Source organism: Camponotus vicinus, unplaced genomic scaffold (genome assembly GCF_025532165.1).
Source record: "Camponotus vicinus isolate PSW18456_S1 unplaced genomic scaffold, iyCamVici1.0 SCAF_12, whole genome shotgun sequence".
Taxonomy (NCBI): Eukaryota; Metazoa; Arthropoda; class Insecta; order Hymenoptera; family Formicidae; genus Camponotus; species Camponotus vicinus.
The window spans coordinates 10,448,054-10,473,332 of record NW_028141948.1 but is presented as its reverse complement, the minus strand read 5'-3'; the positions used below and the strand labels follow the sequence as shown (position 1 = coordinate 10,473,332).

The 25,279-nt window shown below is 33.1% G+C and overlaps 4 protein-coding genes across 7 annotated transcripts; 1 reads left to right on the top strand and 3 right to left on the bottom strand.

Moving 5' to 3' along the window:
• Positions 1–126: 126 nt before the first annotated feature.
• Ciao1 (cytosolic iron-sulfur assembly component 1) lies at positions 127–3,937 on the bottom strand. Of its 2 annotated transcripts, XM_083083965.1 has the most exons (5): positions 3,662–3,934; positions 1,230–1,618; positions 1,050–1,158; positions 806–970; positions 127–712 (listed from the first exon to the last, which is right to left on the bottom strand). In XM_083083965.1, the coding sequence occupies exons 2-5, from the start codon at positions 1,608–1,610 to the stop codon at positions 444–446; spliced, it is 924 nt and encodes a 307-aa protein (XP_082940091.1). In that variant the 5' UTR covers positions 1,611–1,618; positions 3,662–3,934; the 3' UTR covers positions 127–443. The 2 variants fall into 2 exon arrangements, with proteins under 2 accessions (XP_082940091.1, XP_082940090.1); XM_083083964.1 differs by lacking the exons at positions 127–712; positions 806–970; positions 1,050–1,158; positions 1,230–1,618 and adding exons at positions 1,702–2,539; positions 2,701–3,165 and having other exon boundaries at positions 3,662–3,937.
• Positions 3,938–4,660: 723 nt separating this feature from the next.
• Positions 4,661–9,292, top strand: Srpk (SR splicing factor protein kinase). The gene is made up of 6 exons (XM_083083959.1): positions 4,661–5,772; positions 6,425–6,650; positions 6,738–7,053; positions 7,183–7,761; positions 7,847–8,144; positions 8,255–9,292. Exons 1-6 carry the CDS (start codon positions 5,552–5,554, stop codon positions 8,544–8,546), a joined length of 1,932 nt encoding a protein of 643 aa, XP_082940085.1. The 5' UTR covers positions 4,661–5,551; the 3' UTR covers positions 8,547–9,292.
• Positions 9,293–14,938: 5,646 nt separating this feature from the next.
• Nhe1 (Na[+]/H[+] hydrogen exchanger 1) lies at positions 14,939–19,577 on the bottom strand. 2 transcript variants are annotated; one of them, XM_083083955.1, is made up of 5 exons: positions 18,141–19,577; positions 17,885–18,054; positions 17,418–17,789; positions 16,989–17,331; positions 14,939–16,129 (listed from the first exon to the last, which is right to left on the bottom strand). In XM_083083955.1, exons 1-5 carry the CDS (start codon positions 19,432–19,434, stop codon positions 16,014–16,016), a joined length of 2,295 nt encoding a protein of 764 aa, XP_082940081.1. In that variant the 5' UTR covers positions 19,435–19,577; the 3' UTR covers positions 14,939–16,013. The 2 variants fall into 2 exon arrangements, with proteins under 2 accessions (XP_082940081.1, XP_082940082.1); XM_083083956.1 differs by having other exon boundaries at positions 14,940–16,129; positions 17,000–17,331; positions 18,141–19,574.
• Positions 19,578–19,932: 355 nt separating this feature from the next.
• Positions 19,933–22,336, bottom strand: Dph2 (Diphthamide biosynthesis 2). 2 transcript variants are annotated; one of them, XM_083083962.1, is made up of 6 exons: positions 22,174–22,336; positions 21,547–21,703; positions 21,370–21,423; positions 20,744–21,219; positions 20,358–20,649; positions 19,933–20,122 (listed from the first exon to the last, which is right to left on the bottom strand). In XM_083083962.1, the coding sequence occupies exons 1-6, from the start codon at positions 22,243–22,245 to the stop codon at positions 19,941–19,943; spliced, it is 1,233 nt and encodes a 410-aa protein (XP_082940088.1). In that variant the 5' UTR covers positions 22,246–22,336; the 3' UTR covers positions 19,933–19,940. The 2 variants fall into 2 exon arrangements, with proteins under 2 accessions (XP_082940088.1, XP_082940087.1); XM_083083961.1 differs by having other exon boundaries at positions 21,370–21,703.
• Between the last annotated feature and the right edge of the window lie 2,943 nt (positions 22,337–25,279).

Here is a 25,279-nt window from a genome sequence, read left to right as displayed (position 1 = left end):
AAATAAAGTATAATACCATAGCTAAACGTAAGATTTTTCCCAATGAAACTTCTCTTTTATATATAATAATATATATAAAAGTAATATTAAAGTGTTTTTATTCAATTAACATTAACATAACAGAACTAAAAAGAAAGATAATCATTTTTATTTAATTTTATATATAACCGAAAATGCACATTAACTGAAACATTCTATAAAATATTTTTGTGTAAAAAAAACCCTGTTTTTTAACTGCATTTTATAACGTCAATATGTTACTTTCAGATGTGCCTTTTAGTTGTAGTACATGTTTCATTGAATTTAAACAAAAATCAAAATAATTTATATTAACAATGAAAAATTTCTTTCATATGAGTGATACTATTTGTAATTTATTCGTATCAACTTTTACATTAAATATCGGATATAATTATATATATGGCGAGCATTTTGATAACGGCTCAAACAGTTTGTAATGGATCCCTGTCAGTTTTAGATAGACACACTTTGACAGATTCTTGCAAAGCACTATCTAGTATCGAAGCAAATATTTTCAAAAAACCACGTTCCGAATCAGAGTGATTTGTTAATATAACATGGATCCCGCGATGTACGGCATCTAATATATCATGATGCAACATTTCACCTGTAAGATATAAATCTGCAGGTACTTCTTTCAATATCGAGGCGCCTGATCCAGCACATAGTGCAACGGTATTAATATAACCATCTAAAATATAACAATAATAAAAGTAGTGTGATCATATATTTTCGTCATTTGTTTTATTTTTGAGCAATAAAAATTATTTTTGTCAACACTCACCTGCACCGCGTGCACGTGCTAATTTTACGTATTTCAGATTTGTACGTTGCTTTATTAAATTCACTGCTTCCTCAATAGATACCCGATTCTTTAAGGTGCACAGTCTTCCCAATCCGTAAGTCGGATTATTCGTATCCGGTTGAATTGGCTTGCTGCTCTCAAGCTCTTAAAATGATATTTTCATAAAATAAAATATTAATATATTAATAATTGATTTATAGATGCTGTAATAATTTTTTTTTACCGAAAGCTTCCGCTAACCAGTCGTTTACACCGCCTTTTACGGAATCAAAACTAGTATGTGGAGAAAAGACAGCAATTTTATTTTCTAGACATCTCGCCACTATTCGCTCCTATTATATATAAATAACAATTAAAAATCGCAATAATTTTTTTCAACAATCTTACAGATATTTCACGGTACCTTCCAAGATTTAGTTGTAATAGACTTCAATGGAGCAAATATTAATGGATGATATGTGATGATTAAATCAGTTTGTAATTGAATAGCTTCATCCATAACATCTTCAGTTAAATCATTCGTCAATAAGATGCATGATACATTTTTGGGTTCTGTAGGTTCAATCAGTAATCCGACATTATCCCAGGAAGCTGCGAGTGAGATGTCCGCAAATTTACATATTGCACTCACAATCTCCTTCAAAGGCATGCCAATTTTATTTTCTGCGATGTTACTCATCGTACGTATCGTATTGTACCGTTTGATATATTCAAACTTATTAATATATTTATATTGTAAATAAAAATTACAAAATAATCCTATGTTGTATGAGTGCTTTAACATGTGGAGCCCTAAAATGAAGATGTGGTTACAAATAATATGTGATTCATTACATTTAAAAATGTTAAGGAATGTTAAGGAATAAAATATAATAGATATTTTAATTCATTATTTATTTATAGAATTTGTTACAAAATATTTGTTACTTAATATTACTTATATTAAAGAATACAAATCTTTACAAAAATGTAAAGATATTGAGTTTTGAAGGAAATGATAATCTTTCTTGTCTTTTTAATATAAAAAAATTGATTTCCCATTTTTATAATTTATTATTCATTATCCTTAGATTTCTTTAATAAAGATTTCTTAAATTTAAAAACAAGAAAGATAAAATTATATTATATTAAATAAAACAAAACTATATTTATAGAATTTTATTCTTTATGATTGTAAAACCATATTTTCACTAAGCTATCATCACTTGCAGAGGCAAATTGTCCAGGAACTGTAGGATTCCACTGAACACAGTTGACATCTTGAGTATGTGCATTGTCCATTGAACAGATCATTGTAAAACTTGGTTGATGTGGATCACAGTCACTATCCTCCTTAAATATCCTAATAATGTCATCGCCACATGCAGTCACTAATAAACCTGTAGTCTTGCACCAGTCAATGTCGTAAATAGTTCTGGTATGATAGCCTGACAGTGTACAAATACATTTCCAGACAGGCTCATTATTCGGTGTAGGAATGCCTGTTTCATTTCCACATTTGTATTCTCGCCATATCTTTACCGTTTTATCATCACTGCAGGTTGCTATTCGATTACCAATCTTATCCCATGAAAGACTCCACACTGTAGAAGTATGAGATGATAAAGTTGCGACACACATCCAGTCACTATCGGTCGGATCTTCTTTAAAAATCTTCACTGTATTATCATAGCTCGCAGAAGCCAGAATCTCTTCATTAGGATGCCATCTCACCTAAAATAAAAGTACACTCTTGTTATATATAAGAAATGTATAAGGTCCATTTATATATTAGTGAAATAGATTAAAATTTATATTTTTTTAGATAAATCATGGATGATAGATCATTTAAATCATATTTTTCTTTTTCAATAGATCAATTTACATAAACATACCTTTTTTACATCTTGAATATGAGCATTAATAACTGCAGCACATTCGAATTCATTTACGCCATTCATTTCCCATACCCACACTGATTTGTCGCGACTACATGTAGCGAGTAGCTCACCAGAGGATGACCAACTAACGCTTTTCACTTCGTTTTCATGTCCTTCTAATGTTGCATTACATTCGAATTGTCCTGCATTTTTATCCCATATTGCAGTAGTTGCATCAAAACTCGCTGATGCAATATAATGACCACAGGGGGACCAAGCTAATTCTCTAATAGTTCTAGAATGTCCTTCGGTAAGAATCATTTTTGTAACCCATTTAAGCCCTTCTAATCCCCAGATTATAATTTTTTTATCCTCGCCGCAAGATGCTAAATAAGCATTCTTAGGATGCCAGCAAACACTCCATACTCTGCCTCTATGTCCAGTTAGACTTTGCTTTAGTTCCAATATATCCATCGCTACCTGTAACAGGTAATAATTTATTATCGCATGGAAAACGATATTTGTTAAGATATTTCATTAATAGAAAAATATTTATAATAAAAATACATTTTAGTGCATTAACAAATACAAATTATAACTCAAAAATAAAATATAGAAACTTGAAATAAAAATTTTAAACATATAAGATATTAAATGTGAAACAAAGTGACTCGTTAGGATACATTGGAACTAAACAGCATAGTATATAATTTTCACATCGCAAGGATAATACATAAATTATTTATGTATCTATGTTTTCCTATTTGTGGAGAACTAACCTCTTCACATATAGTATGTAAAATTTGCTGATGTAATATTCATATAAGCATATATAATGAATATATGAGTATAGAATTAGTTCGTTACATAATTGCATAGAAATTAATTAACAATAATCGATTAATTATATTTTTCTATGCAATATTAATTATATTATTATATATAATAGTGGATTCGAAAAGCGTTGTAAACTCACCGTTTTATGCAATTTTTTAATGAAGATATTTTAATAGACTAATTATTAATATTTTTATGCACATAAATTTTAATTGCTTGCCGTATAAGTATACAGAATATTTTGTAAAAATTCGTTGAAATGATAACGATTGCAATCTCCTGTCGCGTATGTGTTGATTCCACTTATCGATAGATGTGTAATTTATCAAGCAAAGCCAGAGGTTGTCAGAGAGGGCGTTGTCGTCTGTCAATTCATGCATGATCGTTGAGATTCCGCGCTTCACAAAATCAGGAAAGTTACTTCGCTATAGGTTACTTCGCTATAAGTTTATATAGGATGTTTCAAAATCTATATCATTCTATGAATGTCCTTTTAATAGCAAATTTCTTGGAGTCGATCGGAGTTCTCCCAATAGAGAGAGATCATTTTTAATTTTTTTTATCACATATATCTTCTTTTTCATCACTTGAAGCTATTTTGACGCCTCGATATTTTCATTAAGAAACATCATCTCGTCAAATGGACCGGAAATCTATTTAAAATTCTTATTAAAAGGACATTCGAAAGTTTTGAGACCGATTCCATCGATAACAATACATAATATTTAGTTTCTCATTTCCTGTTTATATCGAGATAAACCAGGTAATCAATTTAAAAAATAAAGAAAAGTGTAAAACGAACGAACTCTATTTTCACACATCGATTATAAATTTATACAAACTAAAGTTGGATGTGATGAATTCAACAACTTGCGATTATTCATGAAATATCCCGATTTAATATCATTATTTTTAGCGATTACAAAATATCGATATACGCGTCTCATCATTTTCCTGCGCCAGGTATCAACTGTATATACATGTCATTAATCCAATAATTACTCTCAAAGGCGCTGTTCGAATCATCGAAGCGCGCAATCGCCGTGACGGTGCAGAGCAACGTACGTCATCGCGTTTTACCAAAAAGAGGAACGAGAACTCAGGGATAAAGGATACGCGACAATATTTTTTCTCCCCTCGCGTACGTACACACATCGAAAGATAAACACACCCAGAGTATTGGCAGAAAAAAAAATAACCAAAAAATAAATAAATCGCGTGTCTTTCGAATTTCGAAGGCCCGTCTGCTGCCGCGGTGCGGAGACGAGCGTAATCGCGATCGACACGGGACGCAGCCGGCGGCTGCTAAGTAAAAATTGCAGGTGAAGTGGGCAACTGCGAGCGGCGTGGAAAGGAGGAAAGCGGCTCATGTCGGGTCGGTCGTCAGTCGTCGCATTCGCGTATACGGTGTAACGACACAAGGAACCGACGAGCGAACCGTCCGCGGCGAGTGGCAGTCGGTGGCGAGGAGGCGACGGCGACGGCGACGGCGACGACGACGACCCGCTCGTCTCGGGGGACACGACGACACCTGCTCGTCTCTTTGACGGGAGACGGGACGGTGGATACGCGCGTACCTACGTAGGAATACATATGCGGGAATACATACGCGGATGGACGTACGTACTCGGCGACGGCCATACTCAAACAACGGCCGAACGGAGTGCGCGGCGCGAGAGATGAAGTGATAATAGAGTCGAATCCGAGAGAGTAAAAGGAGATCTCGGCGAGATTATTCGCGCGCGAAGCTACGAGGGAGAACGAGGCGAGACGAGAGAGACAAGCCGAGGGAGCTTGGTCGAATCGAGTCGGCGCGAGTGTAGGAGCCGCGATATATCGGTGTGCGAGAGCAGCGAGAGGCGAGAGCCAGCGGGCCAGCAGCAGTAACAGCAGCGAGAAGAGCACGAAGGAGCGGCCGGAACGGGCGGAAGTGCGGGCCGTGCGTGCCTGCCTGCCTGCGTGCGAAGAAGCGTCGGGAAAGGGGGTAGCAGAGCGGGAGGCCCGAACGGGGATCCAGTTAGTCGGCGAGATGAGCGCCAAGACGGACGTGAACAGGCGGGTCTTGGCGATCCAGGCGAAGAAGAAGCGGCACAAGCCCAGCAAGCGCAAGGGCAAGGCCAATTCCCAGGGTGATCAGGACGCGCAGAGCTCCAAGGGACCGCGTAGCGGCCAAGAGGCGGCCGCCGCTGCCTTCCCGTGCACCGACACCCGCATGCAGCAGCGCGTCTTCGTCAGTGACAACGTGACCAGGTAACCCGGATTGCGATCCGATTCGTCAAACAGCCGGCATCGAAGATGCGCCCGGACTTGCGTTACGTTACGCGTTCGCCGATATAATGTTGCGAACGATCGCACGTTAAGATTACGCACACACACGCGCTTTTTATTACAGTCGCGATTACACGGCGTACGCGATATAACGTGTCGCACATCCGCGCGGATGACAGTTCGTCGTTGACTCGCCTCGCAAACAGTCGCGTTCAAACTTTTGTCTCAATTTATCCCCTCGCTATCGAGTGCTTCAAATATGTGTTACAGGGATTTTAATAAGTAAATGTTTTCGTACTTTTTTTATATATATTCATAATCGTTGTGGAGATTATGAACAATAATAATTAATGTAATAATATAAAATTATCATGCACGATTGTTTCTCCAGTGATTATGGGCGGTAATATAAATGATTATTTATAATCTGCGACGTTATATAAATAGTTTAATCTTTAAATTAAAATTTCACTAATAATTGCATACGTTACATATATATTGTATAACAGTCTTCTCGCTTTATCTCATTGGCTTCTCAATTTTGTCGGATTATGAGAAGTTAATTGTTACAAACACATTGGTATTGGTTATGTGTTATTTTGTATTTCATGATGTATCGATATATTTGTCATAGACTGGACCGTGGACTTGAACCGTGTCATAGTTCTAGCAATGAAACGATAGAAGATGATGACGAAGTGTTCAGTAGCGAAGATGAGGAGCAAGAGGACAGCAGTGACTATTGTAAAGGCGGATACCACCCTGTGAAGATAGGAGATCTCTTTTTAAATCGATATCATGTCACTCGTAAGCTCGGATGGGGTCACTTCTCTACTGTATGGCTCTGCTGGGATTTACAGGTATACTAATGAATTTGATAATGAGCTTTTTTTATACACTTATATAAAATATATAAAATATAAGATATCTTGAAATTGATTCTATAGGATAAGCGTTTTGTTGCGCTTAAAATTGTGAAATCCGCATCCCATTTTACTGAGACTGCATTGGATGAAATTAAATTGTTAAAAGATGTGCGCGATACAGATCCCATTGATCCTAAACGCAATAAGACCGTCCAGTTGCTCAATGACTTCAAGATTAGCGGCATAAATGGTCTGCATGTTTGCATGGTATTTGAAGTGCTTGGACATAATCTTCTTAAATTGATTATCAAGTCAAATTACAGAGGAATTCCAAGAAATAACGTAAAACGCATCATCAGACAAGTTCTCGAAGGTCTTGACTATCTTCATAATAAATGTAAGATGATGTATAAATTATATTGAAATATGTATTTGGCTAATTTTCCCAAATGAAAAGAATATGCTGCAACTACAATTTATAAGATAAATTTATCATTATATATAATATGTTGAATTTTATTTTCAGGTAAGATTATTCATACAGATATTAAACCCGAAAATGTTCTTGTATGCGTTGATGAGACTTATATACGAAAATTAGCTTGCGAAGCGACAGAACTGCATTCTATGGGAGCAAAATTGCCAGTGTCTCTGATTTCCACCGCGCCGAAGGAGTTTCAAGAACCCATACCAAATTCCAAAATGTCTAAAAACAAGAAGAAAAAATTAAAGAAGAAAGCCAAGCGGCAAAACGAGCTCTTGAAGAAACAGATGGAACAGATCGAGGAATTAGAGGAACAAAGTAAACTTGCGAATAGCACAAGAGAGAACGGGGAGCTTGAGACGAATAGCCTAGATCAGGATCTTAATACAGAAAGTATAGAAGACAATACAGAGAGCAAAGGTTCACCCGACATTTCGGAACCGTCTGCACCTTCCTTACATATGAATGGAGTAGACGATTTAGCGGGCGGCGAAAAGATACAAAATACATCGCCCGAACAATCCGAGAAGATAGACAACATGACTCTATGCGATGTGGAAAAAAATTGCGGCGAAGGTGTATTACCACCCGACGCTGAAGATACCGACGAATGTAGCGAAGGTAGGTGTTACGTCGAACGAAGACATATTTTATCTTTGTTTCTTATTGCACAATTTCATTTGTTATCCTTCATCTTATTTTGTAGGTCGTAGGTCATTTAATCCACCGGAAAGTAAACAATTGAAACGAGCATTCGTATCGCCCTTGGATCCCGCCATAATGGAGTGCGAGGTCGATGTGAAGATAGCGGATCTCGGAAACGCGTGCTGGGTTCATAAGAAATTCACAGATGATATTCAAACTCGTCAATATAGGTCGCTCGAGGTTTTATTAGGTTCCGGATACGATACCTCTGCTGATATATGGTCTACCGCTTGTATGGCGTTCGAATTGGCGACTGGTGATTATCTTTTTGAACCGCACAGTGGGAAAGATTATTGCAGGTAATGATTGCAAGATTCATATGTAGCAGAATTAATGCAGTTATATATAAACTTTTTAAAAATCATTCTTTCGCACATTATTTAAATCGAATCGATTGTTAATATTCCAGAGATGAAGATCATTTGGCTCATATAATTGAATTGCTAGGAGAAATACCGAGACGTATCGCTCTTTCGGGAAAGAACTCAAAGATATACTTTAACAAAAAAGGTGAATTGAAGCATATTACCGGGTTAAAACCGTGGGGCCTGTATGAAGTGTTGACGGAGAAATATGACTGGACGCCGAGCGAAGCGCGTGAGTTCGCAGAGTTCCTAACACCGATGCTCGAATTCAATCCGAGCATGCGAGCTACTGCAGCCGAGTGCCTGAAGCATCCATGGCTGCAAATCAAAAAGTGATCGCGTTTTTTATTGTTTTACCTGTAATATCCTTCTCGCCTGCCCCCACTTTCCCCTCCCCCTCCCCTCCAATTTTCACCCCAGTCTTACCGCCCAATTATCGCGATTATAAATCGAGAGTGTTTAGGAAGCCGAAAATATCTGCAACGTTGGATGTGCTATTTCGCGTACTGAAAATTATAATTCCACGATGCGTACGAAGTGCATCGTTTCAAGAGCGCACATACACACACATACACACATATATACATACATACACACATTAGAAAACTATTTGATATACGAATTACGGGAACGAATTGTATCATATGTTGTTATATTAATCATACGAGTGTGTCTCCGCGTAGGGAATGCTACCGAAAATGAATGAAACCGAAAATGTTTCAAGAAGATTGTTATATATCCTTTACAAAATGGTGATTTGACAATATCGCGGAAGTCGCCTCAAGGAAACCTTTCGAATGTAACGAGCGAAGTGTCGCAAAATCCGGAAATCGTTGAAGATCTTGCAACATTCCGCTGATTTCCATATATAAACGGCCGCGCGCGTGCTTCCTAATACAACACTCTCAACATCATCGGCTGATCATGTGTAATTGTACACCTGTTAAATCGTGTTTTAATTAATGATGAGAAAACTGAAATTAAAAAATTTCATAGTACTTTATATATGTATATGTATGTATGTATGTATGTGTATGTATGTATACATATATAAATATGTATGTATGTATATGTATGTATTACTTTTCGTATTCTTGTGTCGCATTCTTTATACTCGTCATTTAATTTATCTATTGAATATTCCAAGAGTTGTGGGATCTACTCGTAATGCACTGTGAGCTATTGGCGGACTCGGTAACGTGTTTAGTTTAAAATTAGGATTCATTACCTTGACTCAGTTATCTGTATATACTTTTATATATTGTATACATTGGTTGTTGTAAATTCTTGCCAAAAAACTTGTCGAGAAATCACAACAAGATAGAAATGGCTGTTTAATTAATATTTTACATCTACCTCAAAATATACGTGATCCGATTAGAAATATTCATACACATAGATATGCATGCAATGAGGAATTGCATGCATGTATAAATTGGTTTGTATATTATAGATAATTAAGAGTTGATCGCTAGATTCTTGGGATATTATAAATAACTTGGGTATTAATTGGAATAAGACAATATGCAATACATTCACGTTCAATGACACATTTTCAAACCGTTTAATTTGTAAAATTCGTATTTAAAATTTAATATATCGAACAACTTATTACTTTTATTTATCGACATTGTGAAAATAAAAAAAAACTAAATTTTATTAGTAATAAGCATCGATAGAGAGGGAGGGAATGTATCACACACACACACACAAACACATATATATGTATATATATGCTTCTGAAATTATATAGATTAAAAATTATGTGAAAAACATACTGTAAGCTTGGCTTACATATATGTGGCAATAAAATTATATATATGTATATGTATGTATGTATGTATATGTATATATATGTACATATATGTATACAGATGTACATATATGTATACAGATGTACATATATGTATACAGATGTACGTATATGTATACATGTATGTATATATACACACATACATACATATATATATATATATATATATATATATATATATATATATATATATATATTGTGTGTATGATTTAAACATGAAAAAATATGCAATTTGTCTTGTTCCATTGTACCCTGCAAAAACGTACACATTTCTAATAAACATTTCTGTTATAAATTTGTTTATGTCGCTCCAATGTGAACACCATATACATAATGTACAACTACGAAAAGAGAGTATCTATATCGCGGATAAGGTCTTGGTGAACACATAATGAACGATTGAAAGTAAGTAACGTTGATTTTCGTGCGAACCCCCTTACTTCGTGAACACTGACTGACTATTGAAGCTCTCTGCCGATAATAATTGTCTTCTATTTTATAAACGAGAAAGCGAAGCAGTACGTTCCACCGGATCCTCTTGACATTGTGCATACTTTCTTATGTCGACGAATTCAATTCATGCTTCCCGCAGAATGTTCTGTTTCGCTTCGCCTGCCAGTCTAAGGTCGTTTCATCATAGGAAAAAAAAAACAATCTCGAACTGTGTATGGAAATGCGTGCGTATGTAGAAATCGTCACGATGTATAAATATTTTGTCACTCTCAATGCAGTTATATATCTCTTCCCGGGTAAAAGAGGAAAATACTCCCGTGAAAATACATTATAATCTATTTTTAACATGCATTTTTTATTTATTTTTTATTATTTTTTATTAGCACACAATGTCTCTTTATTTTATTACGCAGATATATGAAATTTTGTAGAAAAGAAGCAGCGTTTTAATTTTAATTTATTAAAAATTAACATATGAAATTTTTGTTTACTGGTTTCTATTACATTCTCAGATTATCCGTTCGAACATTACTTAATTTATTAAGATTATTTCTTGCGATTTTGGAAAAAATTAAAAAACAGGCATCCACAATACTTTAAAGTTTACAATGTACATTTATGAATGTACGATACACGCGAGAGATTTTATATCAGAAAGTGCCTCTTCTACCCGCGTTACAATTAATATCGAATATAGAACGGTGCGTTTATATTGCAATTTTATCCCAGCAATGCAAATCTGATTGCATTTTAGTTTGTAACACATTATTTATTATTATCCTCCCGCAGTTTTCGTGCAATTGCATGATTCGTTCGTCAATCTCATGTGGTCTTCAACGACGACAATCGTGACGAATTTGTATATAGTTAAAATTTTAAGCGGATAATATTTCGAAATATACGGCCAGTGAAATTTGTTGTTTTAAGGACAAAGAGGAAGGCAGCGATCACGAGGAATAGTGAATTTTTTCGTTAATATTGCTCGTTACATAATAGAAAAACGCTTTTAATCAAATCAATATTGAGCTCTTGCTCGATCCCACTTCATTCATTAGCTCATAATGTCATTCATAAAATTTCGCGTTAGTCCTCCAAAAAAGCTATAGAAACCTGTCAAAATTTAAAGATTCGTTCGAATAGCCGTTGAGGGTAGTCTCTGAAATTCATATATAATTTTGACGAACTTAAATTTTCGATGCTACACGAAGAAGATTAAGAACTATATAAATGGAACAGTTATATAAACTAATATTTTATATCGAGACATCCACAAAAAGATTCAATTTTGCTTCATTATTTCACTATCATTTTTCAAAAAAACGGACAAAATTGTTATCAAGAATCAAAAAGAAAATTTTACATAAATAACAGTCATAAACATGAAAATTGGGATTAATTTTCACATATTTATAACATTGACTTTTTTGGCAAAATTTATATATATATATTTCGGATTAAAAGATTACAGAGAGAAGTATCAATCGTAAAGCACGTTAATAAGAATACACTCTTTCGTGAATCGATATTCTACAAAAAATTATTAACGCAGAACTCATTGCCTAGAATTAATGACTTTATTAGACGAATCAATATAGGTATCGAAATCGCGTCGACCGTCGTTAGGATCAATGGAAGCTCAATAAATACTGTGTTGTCCGTGCGTCATCGCATTTGAAGATCGTTCACACTGATCATAACAGTTTCGCATATTAATATATCATATGTATCATACATATATATATTAATATTTCTAGTGCTCTATAAATATAAATATAGATATATACATAAAAACATGAATCTATTAAAAAACGATAACTTACGTAGGTAGGTGTGACTCGCTGCTTGGCGTTAGGATATATATAGTTAGGAGGAAATTAACAACAAGTAAACTGTGTATAGTTCTTGATGTACAAGATATCCCCTCCCTTTAATTCCTCTTCCGACTTTTCGAGTACATAATTTTATTTGTGCGAATTAGATAGAGAGAAATGAAAGACAAATAGCCCCCTCGAAGCGCTCCGTTTCTTTTTTTTTTTTTTTTTTGCGATAAACAGATTTCTCGCGCATAATATATACAAATATATATAGAAATATATATATATTTATATATATATAAATGTAAGATTCACGAATATGGATGATAAAGGGATGATCGGATGAAAGGGGAAATGGTACATAATATACAGGGACCCAATATTGAAATTTACCAAGGACTCCGTGTTCCTCGGTAGATTCTAAATATTATTTCGAGCGAAACAGATTCGTTCAATCGGATATATTAATCGCACTGTAAAAATTTCGAGAGTATCAATACACCAATACTTATAAATTATAATACTTTGGAATTAGAGCGATTAATATTCTCATTCGGCTGAGAAATGCACAGATCCTGCACGAGGATCGTGAGAGTCGAGTAACTCAAATACGTGCATTTGTAAAATAAATTTCTCAACATTTTTTTTTGCAACCGCAAGCTTCGATGCGATATCGATTGCTGTTTTAAAAACGATTGATAAAATATATTATGACGCTAAACGCACAGCGAAACTCCATTGTGTGAGTCGTTCCTAATTAATAATCATTATCGTTGTGGAAATCCGTCTCTGTTCCAATCTTCGTGGACGAGTCTCGGTATCACATAACGTTAAAGTGCGAATCGAGTATGCGAGGAATGTGGCCTTGATCGAGGAGCAAAAATTACGTCGACGTAAAAGTTACGTACGCTTTGTCGAAAAATATTGTGCGATCTCCTCTTTTAATCTTAAGAAAATGGTCTTGGGGATGCAATGAGAGAGAGAGAATGAGAGAGAGAACGGCAAGAGCGGAAATCATTCGATATTCAACGAGAGGAAAAAAAGAAAAAAAGAGAAGCTTTGCTATTAAACACCAAGTTTTATTATATGTAAGTCGCAGCGCGCGCGCGAGATACTGTAAATATTGCGAGATAAACCTGGCGCGGGGTTTTGCACATTTTTAGAAGAGCGTTCGCGTGTGTGAATTAGAATTCTACGATGATCGGATCGCCGGGGGGATGCCAGAGACCCTTCCGAGTAGATCTCTCACAACATAAACTGTACAGCGATTATATATATATATATATATATATATATATATATATATATATATATCGGAATATAATTGATCACGGAAAGACGCATTGTGAGTTGAGCGAGAGAAAAAGAGACGCGCTGTAAGTCGCATACGATAATATTATTATTATCTCACTGATTGGTACATAGTCATACTGGTCTGTAGCGTTTATAGAGCCATTTAACTCTGCATGCTTAACCAATTTTGTGCTCGCCGGTAAGCCCGAGGACCCTCCCCCACAACGGACCCTTTAATAAGGGTGTAAAATACTATCGATAGAGGCGCGTGTAGGCGCCTGCGATATGTGACGATCATCTTTAGAAGTCCATCGAGCCGAAACGGGACATGCAAGTTAATAACGGACTAAACACCTGGCTGTTATGAGAAAAACGACTGGAGCATCGGGACAAGGAAAGCAAAGAAAGCAGGGCGTTCTGTTGTGTGCACAGTCCTCTCCTAGATAATATCCCAGATTAGCGCGATAAAAATATGCCCTTTGTCACTGCTAGCTGGGCGATCGAATCGCGAGACGAGGACCGGAGAGATAAAAGTTCGCTTGATTGATCGATTAATTCGCCTGATTGCGTCGCACGAGTTGCATATATGTCTGCAAAATGCGAAGGAATAGGAAGCATTCGTGCACGTGTCCTTAATTTCTTAGAATTAATAGGCGAATTAATTATACGATTTAATTATATTCGATTTGACAGAATGAGAGAAATTGAAACGTATTAAAACGACTTTTTTTCTATTCGGTATTTAATTGCATCAAATTATTCTATTTAAAGATTGAAAAATTAAAGAAAAAGATAGTCTTACTACTTTCGATTTACTTTTGTATAAGAGACCGTGTCTCTATTTTAAATTAATCTATTTATAATTATGTACAACAAATTCTTTTTGATACATATTTGTTATAATATTTAACTAAAATTTCTCTCTCCTTTTTAATTGTAAAAGATATTTAAAGCTCATTTCTTCAGATATCTATACGAATTAAAATACTGCAGAAAAGGAAGTTAAGAGGACATCGAACGCTAATCTATTGTCTCGTGCTCCAGTCGCTCGATGTACGATCATATACGAGGCGTTAAGAACTCTAGAACATAATAAAATAGCGATAACGAATTGAACGAATAAGTGGATTTGATGTTTAGACGCTGCCTCCGTTATGTGCCCTGCCGCAAAAAATAAATTAACACAGACAACCATGTACACCCACGTCCCGAGAGAGATTGATATATATATAATATGAGAAATAAATTCGCAACAAAAGAAATTGTTCTCTTTTCATTCATCATCCATTGTCCGAGGAAGAGAAAAAGTAACAGGAATCAATCAGGAGAATTACAGATTTTTTTTTTATTATGTATGTCACAAAATTATATCACTTTATTGTCCCTGAATAAAATTATAATCATATTATAATCATATTATAAAGTACAGAGTATAATGTGTTCACGTTTTGAACGAGAAAAAAAAGAGTGAGAATACTTGATAGAATTCGTCGCGCATAGTTGTCAATATTTCTCCGTTTGTCAATAAGATGTATTATCTGCCGAATGCACAATCATAAATTGTATTCCATTTTATAGTAGAGTAATGTACACTATGCAATACTTGTGTTTATATCTTTCGTCAGCTGATTTTCAGACTACTGAAACTTGTACAATGGGTTAATGTTCGGCCTCGAGAAAGAAAGATAAGATATTTACCGTATATCCACCTACGAATATGATAACGAATCATGCTCGCAAGTGTTTACGACAAATATTTATATTCTTTTACAATAATACCATCGCAGATAACAGAAAAATACACATACTAAAAAAACAGATTTTTTTTAAATTTTAATTTATATTATATTCATTCTATTCACATATATATATATACATATATTCGTCCAATTACCATAATTTAAAATTATTTTTAACGCCATTCGTATCTAAATGTATTTGGCAAGGCCACATATAGCCACATTAGTAATTAATTTTCCCCAATTATAGTAATACATAAAAAAAAGTATTTTTCTTTACAGCTCAAATATACAATTCGACAATTCTGTGAGAATAATTATAATTAAGTGTTATCAATTATTTAAATCAATTTGCTAAGTACTATTCTTAATTTTTTTATCAAAGTTGTTTAAATAACTTATGACTTATTAAAATCACAATTACAATTGTTACAAATTATTAAATCAAATAATACTATATATAATACATTAGACTATCGTTAGATATTCCTGCAACAGATTTTTTTTTCGTTGTTTTTACTTCATATTATAATCTCTTTATTATGATTAAAAATTATTTTGAATATTTCACATAACAAGATTAACAAATAAATAACAAGATCAACAAATAGAGTAATCTGTTATTTGCATGTATCTCTAATACCGATAAAAATATCAGATGTGTAAATAATATATTCTCTTCTATTCATATTCATAACAAATATATAATAAAAAAATTATATGAAAAATTTAATACAGGCAAGTAAACATAATTCGCAACATTAGTGGGAATAAGTTGGACATTAATCAGACCAATCCTCCTCAGTTCTGCAAATTAATAGTATTTCTGTTAATATTTTAAAATCTTGATATCAATTTGCATATCACCATCACCAAGCTGCTTTGAATAAAGCAAACATATTGGACAATACTGCAAATTGTTGTTTGCTATAATAAGCAACAATATAATGATTATTATTATTATTATAAATGTATACAAAGAGAAGAAGTAAGAAAAAACAAATCACAAAAATAAAGGAGAGTTAGTAACATTTTAGAAGAATTTCACTCAAATATCATAGCAAAGAATATAATTGCATAGAAATTGTTGTGCAAATGACAATATCCTATAATTCTTTTATCTGTTTTCTCTTTCCACAATTATTCATTTAATCTCTTCCCTCAAATTATAGAAGTAATGATGCAAATTACATAAAACATATATATAAGATTTTACATTGTAAAATTTTTTTGTAATATAGAAACATATCAATGAAGCAGATTAGTAAAACATGAACAAGTTAATATTAAATCTATTTTAGATGATCTACGATTTGTGACAGAATCAAGACAAGAAATCTACTTATAGTTTTGAGTGTCATATATTTCAATATGTGTGTGTGTGTGTGTGTGTGTGTGTGTATCCTGATATGTATTTTGTGTATCTCTTCAAATAGTGTCTGTGTAACACAATACATAAAATTATAAAATCTGCCAATATTTAATATTGTAAATCAATTATAGATCATCTAAAGTAGGGTTTAGGCACAAATAGCAAATTAAATAAAAAAAATATTCTAAATACATATGTATCTATACCATTTACAAATAATTTACTTAAAAGCAAAAATGCTGTAATTCAGCACATTTAAAGACACACATCACACACATAAAATAAATTAAATACTTAATATAGACCCGTGTCTAGGACGCCCATTCTTCTCTTTTCCATGTGATTGTTCCTTGGCTGTTTTACTAATGTTCAGGTTTAATTGGGCGGTCGATGCCGTGGTTGCCTCTTCATCCGATTCTATTGGACTGATTCTGATAGCTTGGTACCATTGATTCGTTAAATCTGTCATCTGTGATTTACAGTCTTTTAACTCCTGTTGTGTAAATCGTCTTGTAAAGAACGGAATGAAAAATTTCAGATCCCATCTTGCAAAACCACGAATTCGCGATTGTAGAAAAGATACTTCCATTTCCTCCTCTGTGAGTTCCGACAAGTGTTCAGAATCTATAGTTTGTCCCTAAAAAAGAAAAAAAATATTATTGTTAGTTTATTTATATAAAAAACTAATGTACATAAATTATTTGTACAATTTTTTTTAATTACCCATTCTCTAGTTTTACTCAATGAAACTTCCTTATCCTTTTTCTTTCTTCTGCTATTACTCTTCTGTTTCTTTTCGGCTCTCAAGAATTTTAACAGAGGCATAGTAGAACCTCCAAATATTAAGGTCGTAAATAATACGATTATGAGCGTCGTTGTTATAATAACATGACGTGTTTCATCACTGAAATCTAAATGAAGTGATAGTGCATATGATATAGCACCGCGCAAGCCGCTAAACCACATGATAAACATCATTTTCTTCGTGATTTGATGCTCGCGGAAACGATTAACGAGTAAGGCCAGTGGAAAGATGTTGGCAGCTCTTCCAATCAGACACAAGATTAAGGACCAAACGACTAATGCTGGCTCAAACTGTCAAAAAACAAGAAAGAGATTAAACAACAGAAAGAGATTTAAACAACAAATTTAAAAATTTCATTATAAGCATATATGTATGACATATTTACCCTATGTCTAAAACTAAATAACGCTAATCCCAAGTATGCAAAAACACAAGTTTCAGCTATAAAGGCTAGAGTTCGCATTGTTTGCTGCATTGTAATTTGTGTAACAGTTGATAAATTGAAATGTGTATAGTGTGACATGACTATTCCATTAAATAAAATTGCCATAATTCCTGTAATAATAATATATTATACAACAAATGAGCAATAATAATTATATAATAAAGAAATTTATTACATATTTAAAATAAATGTTTACCTGACAATTGTATGCCTTCTGCTAAAACATATGGGGCATATGTGAACACTAACATTATGCCAAATTCTAAAGATGGATTCTTTCTCAGATCTACATGCTTTAACAGTAATGCACTTATTAAAGCAAAAACAACGCCAATTCCGGCTGACGCAAAGAACATGAGGCAAAATCGATTCAAGCCAAGTATTATAGCTTCACTGGTTGTTGTCGCATTGTTGGATTCCAAGACAGAAGTTGTCAATACAATGGAAATAGCATCATTCAGAATCGATTCTCCAAAAACCAACATATTCAAGACTGGATCGACATCAAGAGCATGAAAAATTGCAACTGTGGCAACAGGATCTACTGCTGATATTAATGATCCAAATGCAAAACTCTCAACGAAACTGAGCTTGTACGCTACTTGCGCCAAACCTAGCAGATATATCCCGGCGCCGATGACAAACGCAGAGATAGCTGTTCCAAAAATAGCAAATACCAAAATACTGCCAATGTTTTGGAAGAAATTTCCCTTATGCAAATTATATCCCGATTCGAATATAATGGGCGGAAGCAGAACCAGGAAAAACGCGGTCGGCGAGAAAGCCTCCTCTTTTCTCCAGTTGGCTATATTCTGATGCGACATAAGATTTATAATCATGCCAATCGCAGCTCCCAAGAAGACAATCACTACTGATTCAGGAAGGTACCGGAAATTGGTCTGCAGCATCAGATGTATCAATAATATGCCTAGTGCTAAGACACACAATACAAAGAATATGGACATGGAGCTGTTATGCTCTTCTTCAGCGGAACCTTTGTCGGGAAGAACTGGTTCCGCCGGAGCAACGGTGGTTGTGCTGGTGTTTGTTGAGTTGACAACATCTGGACTCTGCGATGGTATAGAGATGATCGTTGCATTCTTATCGTTGACAAAACTTGGCGATACCGTATCGATTTTCTCTGTCGTCCGATCGCTGACAATATTATCAGTGTGTACAGGTGTATTTACAGATGTAACAGGTTTTACGGTGGAGGTTGAACTAGCGTTGTGACTATCGATAATGTTTGTACTGTTAGCGAATCGCGCTGTGCTAGACAATTCTGCTGAAATACTGACATTTGTCGTGGTATGTAAAGTACTTGGACTGTCCGTCACCGCAAACGTGACCTTGTTATCGGTAACATTTTTGAGGTTAATCGTCTCGATCCCGTGCGACACATGTCGTGATACATCATACAGTAATAAGATCCCGACGATGAAGCTCCACTTGTGCAACAATAAGAAATGTGCTTGAAACATTCGCAACATCTTTCAACAACGAAACATTATTTCGCAGGTAGCAGAAGTCGAACTTGCAATTTTTCCTTGTCGTCTTACGACGAATATTCTGCTAGTTGGCCGCGTGACGTCGTGAGATTTGACATATGACCATGGGACACTAGAGGATTAGGACAGTTCTCAAGAAAGTGCACTTATTTGACATCGAAAAATACTTGTTGGACCAATCAAGATAAAGGCCGCATTCAGCAGACTCCAGTTGAGCAACATTACTAGATTTTTCGATGTAATTCGATGCTGATTGGTCGGATCTGAAAGTAGAAACCAATCATGTTCAATTGCTATTTAGCAGTTGAGTCCGCTGAATGCGGCCGAAGAAATTTTTGTTCCTTCATCTTGATTGGTCAAACTAAATGCACCCAAAAGTGCATCGATTCATGTGCGTCAACATGAGCGAAAGAAAATTCCCCAGAATTTATCATTATAAACTTGGAATAAAAATACTTTTTTTTAGCGCATTTTTAGAAATATTATATTTATTCTATTTTATTTATATTCTGTTCATCTATTTTTAAAGATTCATTCGTATACTCCCATGCTAGTCCCGTGCGACCGATTTCTGCTGGTTGCACTGGATCTTCACCTAATCTTTGTTCAACACCCTTCCAGGATCTCTCTTGTAGATATTGAGCTCCTGCTTTACCAATTGCAATAGTACCTGATAAAAGAATTGTTATGCTAATCATTGTAACGTAGCTATAAAATTATTTAAAGCTATTAAACTATTAAAATACAATTGATTTTTTACATTTTTGTCCAAACTATTAAACTTGCATAAAAATGTAAAGAATCAATTGTAAAAAAACAAGATAATTTTAGAGAATCGTATTTTTTCTAGAGTACTTTAAGTTTTTGAATAAATTTTTTTCAATAAACCGGATATATATAGCTACCTGATGAACGAATTGTCAAAGCATTCATTTGATCTGTACATGAAATATCATCCTCACAGTTTCTGACACTGCTATTAATAAGGGAAATATCCGAGTCAACTGATGGTTTAAAATTGACATAGTGAGAACCGCCAGGTAATATCTGCCGAAAATCCATAAAATATTGTAGGCAAAATTCCCTTGCACTATTAAATGCCAATTCAACTTCGTATGGTGTAAGCATAGGTTTTAAAAAATCTCTCGAGTCAAATACTTCGTTCTCTGGACAAGTAATTACAACAAAAGCATCAATCTGTAATAAAAATTAAAACTATATTAATATAATTGTATATAAAAAAACTAAACATCTTTTTTTTATTGCATTATACAGTTCGATACATACATACCTCTGGGAAATTTGCAAGTTTAGCAGGATTAATTTTTCCTACGCTAAGAATATAAGATTTCTTATTTTTTTGTTTGAGAATCCTCTTTACTGTGCTTATAGCTGTCAAATATTCTTTAATGCCTAATGTAGCCACTAAAATTCCTACAACTTTGGCATCCTTCAACTTTTCTATCAAAAATCTTCTTCGTTTTAGCCAAGGTGTGTTCAATGCTTCAAATTCATGAATTTCACCATTTGCAAAAGAATACCATCTTTTGACAGGTATACTCATTGCTAATACCGAGAATGTTTTTCCTTCTTCTCCCCAAAAAAATCCTTCATAATCCTCTATATTATATCCATTTTCTAGTGTATAATTTCTGCCTAAGACAATTGAGGCACTGTTTGTATCAGTATATTTCACGTTTGATGTACAATTTAATTTAGACAAGATTAAATGCTTGTATACAGGTTTCAATATATCATATACATGCTCTGTAAAATTAATACACAATGATAAAATTAATATTATAATATTATATAAATAATTAATATTATATAAAATTAATATACAATATATATTATATTTCTATTAACTTTGAGAGTGATTTTCTTTTTTTCTTTTATAATATTTTGAACATTTACCAATTTTATGGGCACATGCCACATCATAGAAGAATAAAATTTTCTTTGAGCAATCTGAAAAGACTCGTTTAAATTCATTGCTAAGTTTCGTCGTATCAAATTCCTTTTTTGGCAAAATGTATAAAACTGGCAAGCGAATGGTAGGATTAAGGCAGGCATGTCCAAAATGTATTATACCATCTGCATTAATGTGTTGAGCTGCTATTTCATCAACGCAACAGCTACCACAAGTTGTATCTCCCAAGATGTATACTTTCTGCCCTATACTTTTTTCTAAATGTAGCGCAACTTCTACAGAATCTGATAATAAACTATCCGGGAACTGTAGACATACCTGTCAAAACAAATTATAACCCCGTATAAACAATTTATTTAATAATAGAGTAATTTATGTTTACTCTTTTACTACTTTTAATAATTATAACTGTTCGTATTATATTCTTTTTACATGTACATACATAAATGAATAGCTCAACTAACTTAATTTTATCTGTCACTTATAAGCAATCTCAAAATATTATATATATATATATATATATATATATATATATACATATATTGTCTTTAAGATTACTTGTCGTATCAAATATAATTGTCTACTGAAAATTGTTTGTAATAAATTAAGCAACTAGATATTTATTAAGAAAAAAAGGAAGATTATTTAGCAAATGACATTACGTATAACCTCAATTCTTATATTCAAGAGGAAAAGAAGACGATCTTTATATATATAAAACTAAATCTTCTAAGGAAAATCTTTAACTGTGTTTTTATTATTTTAAAAAATATCTATGTGCTTCAAACCTGCTTTAATGCATTCGTCTGGATCCATTGAATACACTTTTCTACATCGTATGCAGAATAAACAAAATCCATCTTGAAACATGAGATCAATTTCAGTGCGGTTGTCTTCCCATACGAGTGTACTAAAATCTGTCACCAGAGATGTCTAGTATCAGCAGAGAGAAGATGAACTGTGTCATGGCCTGTTTTTAGGTGATCCCTGAAAGCGATACTCCCTCTATGGACATTGAAAACGTGGACATGAACTACAAAGCCAATGTCCATGAATGTTCTTAGAGGGTAATATATAATGTGCACAATTTCTGGTTTTGTTCCGTGCTATGTGCACGAAATGCCGGTAGCACCAGAGTATAACAATCATTATTTTGAAAATAATATATAAATATGATAAATAATAATTTTTATAAAAATAATTTTTATAAATTACTTACCTATATGTATATGTATGTGTGCCCATACGTTGTCCAAATGATTTTAAATATAAGAATAGACTATATGAATATCGGCGTATGTTATTGCCGGCATAGCTCTCAGGTTCATGAGAATACTGAAACCTCCTCACCTGGCAAATGCCTTCGTTAAAGCGGAGATACAGGGGAGGAAAAATTGAGGAGGAACAATTTTTTTATTTATTTTTTTAATAGAGTTTTTAAACACAGAATATATAATACATATAAAAAATATATATTACATAATTATAATATATACAACGTAAATTATAATTAATTTGCAATTACATAAAAAACACATTACAAAATTTAATGCAGAATATATAAAATACAATGCATTAGAAATATGTATTACAAAATATAATACAAATTTAATATAAACTATAATTTTAAACTTAATAGAAAATAAAATTTATTACACGAAAGTGTCCAAAGTATACGTATAATATAAAATTTACTAAAAATTTTTACATAGACCAGACAAGACTGATTAGTGATGATTAATTACGCGATATTTATTATTAATAATCGACATAGAATAATAGAATTTAATTAGTTTTATATAAATAACGTATAAACGTAAATAATCATGATCAAAAGAGTCATTAATAAAATTATTGATCATTTCTTCGATTGTAAAACAAAGTATTTGCATTATTGACGTATTTCGTGCAGACCATGAAAAGAAATATTTAAAACGTGGAAAGATAGAACAAGCTTTGATGTAAATCAAAGATTAAATTACAAAATAAATTGCGATTTAAAATTCGCGAGAAAACGCGACAAATAAATAAATCGACAATAATCGAATATTCAATTGCGAGATACGCATAATTTTTATAATATAATAATCGAATCAATAAACACGCGTGCGATATAATTATTATCACACAAATGTTGACAGACGAAGATATTTTAACAAACATTTGTGATCCGTATTGTTTATGAACATAAAATTCACTGTCCGATTTATTTGCGATTAATATATACGCGACTTTATACGAATTTCACGATTGAGAATAAAATACATATCCTATTTCTCGCATGATTAGCTGAATAAGAAGAAATGAGCTCTATAAGTTTTAAAATATAATTAAAAATCGCGTTGTGGCCACGTTTAATAGAAAATAACGGAACGAATGATTTTCATTAATATAATTATCGATCGTCTTTTAAATTATAGAAAAAAATATTTACACTACCAGCATTTTGCACGAACTATTAAAAACAATATTCAAAGACGTGGAAAGATAAACAAAGCTTCAATGTATAAGTCAACGATTAAATTATAAAATAATTCGCGATTTAAAATCCACGAGAAACCGCGACGAATAAATAAGTCGATAATATGCGGAATATTTGATCGCGATACGTATAATTTTTATAATATAATAATCGAAGCTCTCAATAGACACGTGCGCGATATAATTATTATCACGTAAATATAGAAAATCGAAGATGTTTCGACAAACATTTGAGGTTTGTAATGTTTGCGAATATACAATTCACCGACCGATATATTTGCGAATTATTATAAGATAAATCGCGATTTAAAATTCGCGATAAAACACGACGAATAAATAAATCGATAATATTCAAAATATTCAAATGCAGATACGCGAGTGACACCGTTAATATCCGATAAAAAGAGGAGCGATCTTAAAAATGGAGAACGATTAACATCTTGTTTCTACATCAGATTTCGCAAGATCAATCTGCGAAGAAAAGTTAAGTGATCCATTGAACATCGGGAATTCACTGTAGGAGGGAACGAATCCCGGATCTTCCGGACTATTCCCAATAGCAATGATTTCAGTAATAAATCAACGACAATTATCCCTCGTCATTATGTTCAATTCAGGAAATTGATATGCACGTCAGAAAACATGTTCTTCCATTACTAAGAAATATATTTCTTCATTGAAAATTAAATGGATATAACGATTTTTTTTATAGAAATGTGATTACGAACGATTATATTTATAAATAATAAAATACATGCATCATTGGAGTTTGTGTTAAATGTGCGAACACATAATTTGGGGTACCGTTTGCGCGCGCGAGACGAATTGAACCCGATAACAGCAAGATTTAAAAAATTTCAATTCGAATAGTGTGCAAAATAAAATAAATGAAATAATTTTAAATATATAATTAATTCTAGATTAATTCTCTAGATTCTTATTTTTATAACGTTTAAATTAATAATTTTTTTTTTTTAATCAATATCTTACTGATATAGGGGTACCCATTCGATTCGTCTCTAAATTTTTAAGTATTCGCACATTTTATGTAACATTCATATATAATTTCGCGTATATATAATATATCATATTAATAAAAATTATAAAAATATTTTGGATACGTTAATTTGTGCATGTATTTAATTATACATATATATAAAATGGTATATATCTAAAAACTAATTCTAAAATGGCGATGTCCAGTACCTGCAAATAGTTTCTTAAAAGAAACTAAAAACTAATATTAATATCCCCAGTACCTAGAAATAATTTTTCAAATGAGATAATTAATTAATAATTAATGAAATATATTCGTTCGTAATCATTTTTATCCAAATGTTAATAAAATTACAATATGAAATTACTTGAAAGATAAAAATTTATACACAACGCTATATCTATATTTTATCTATT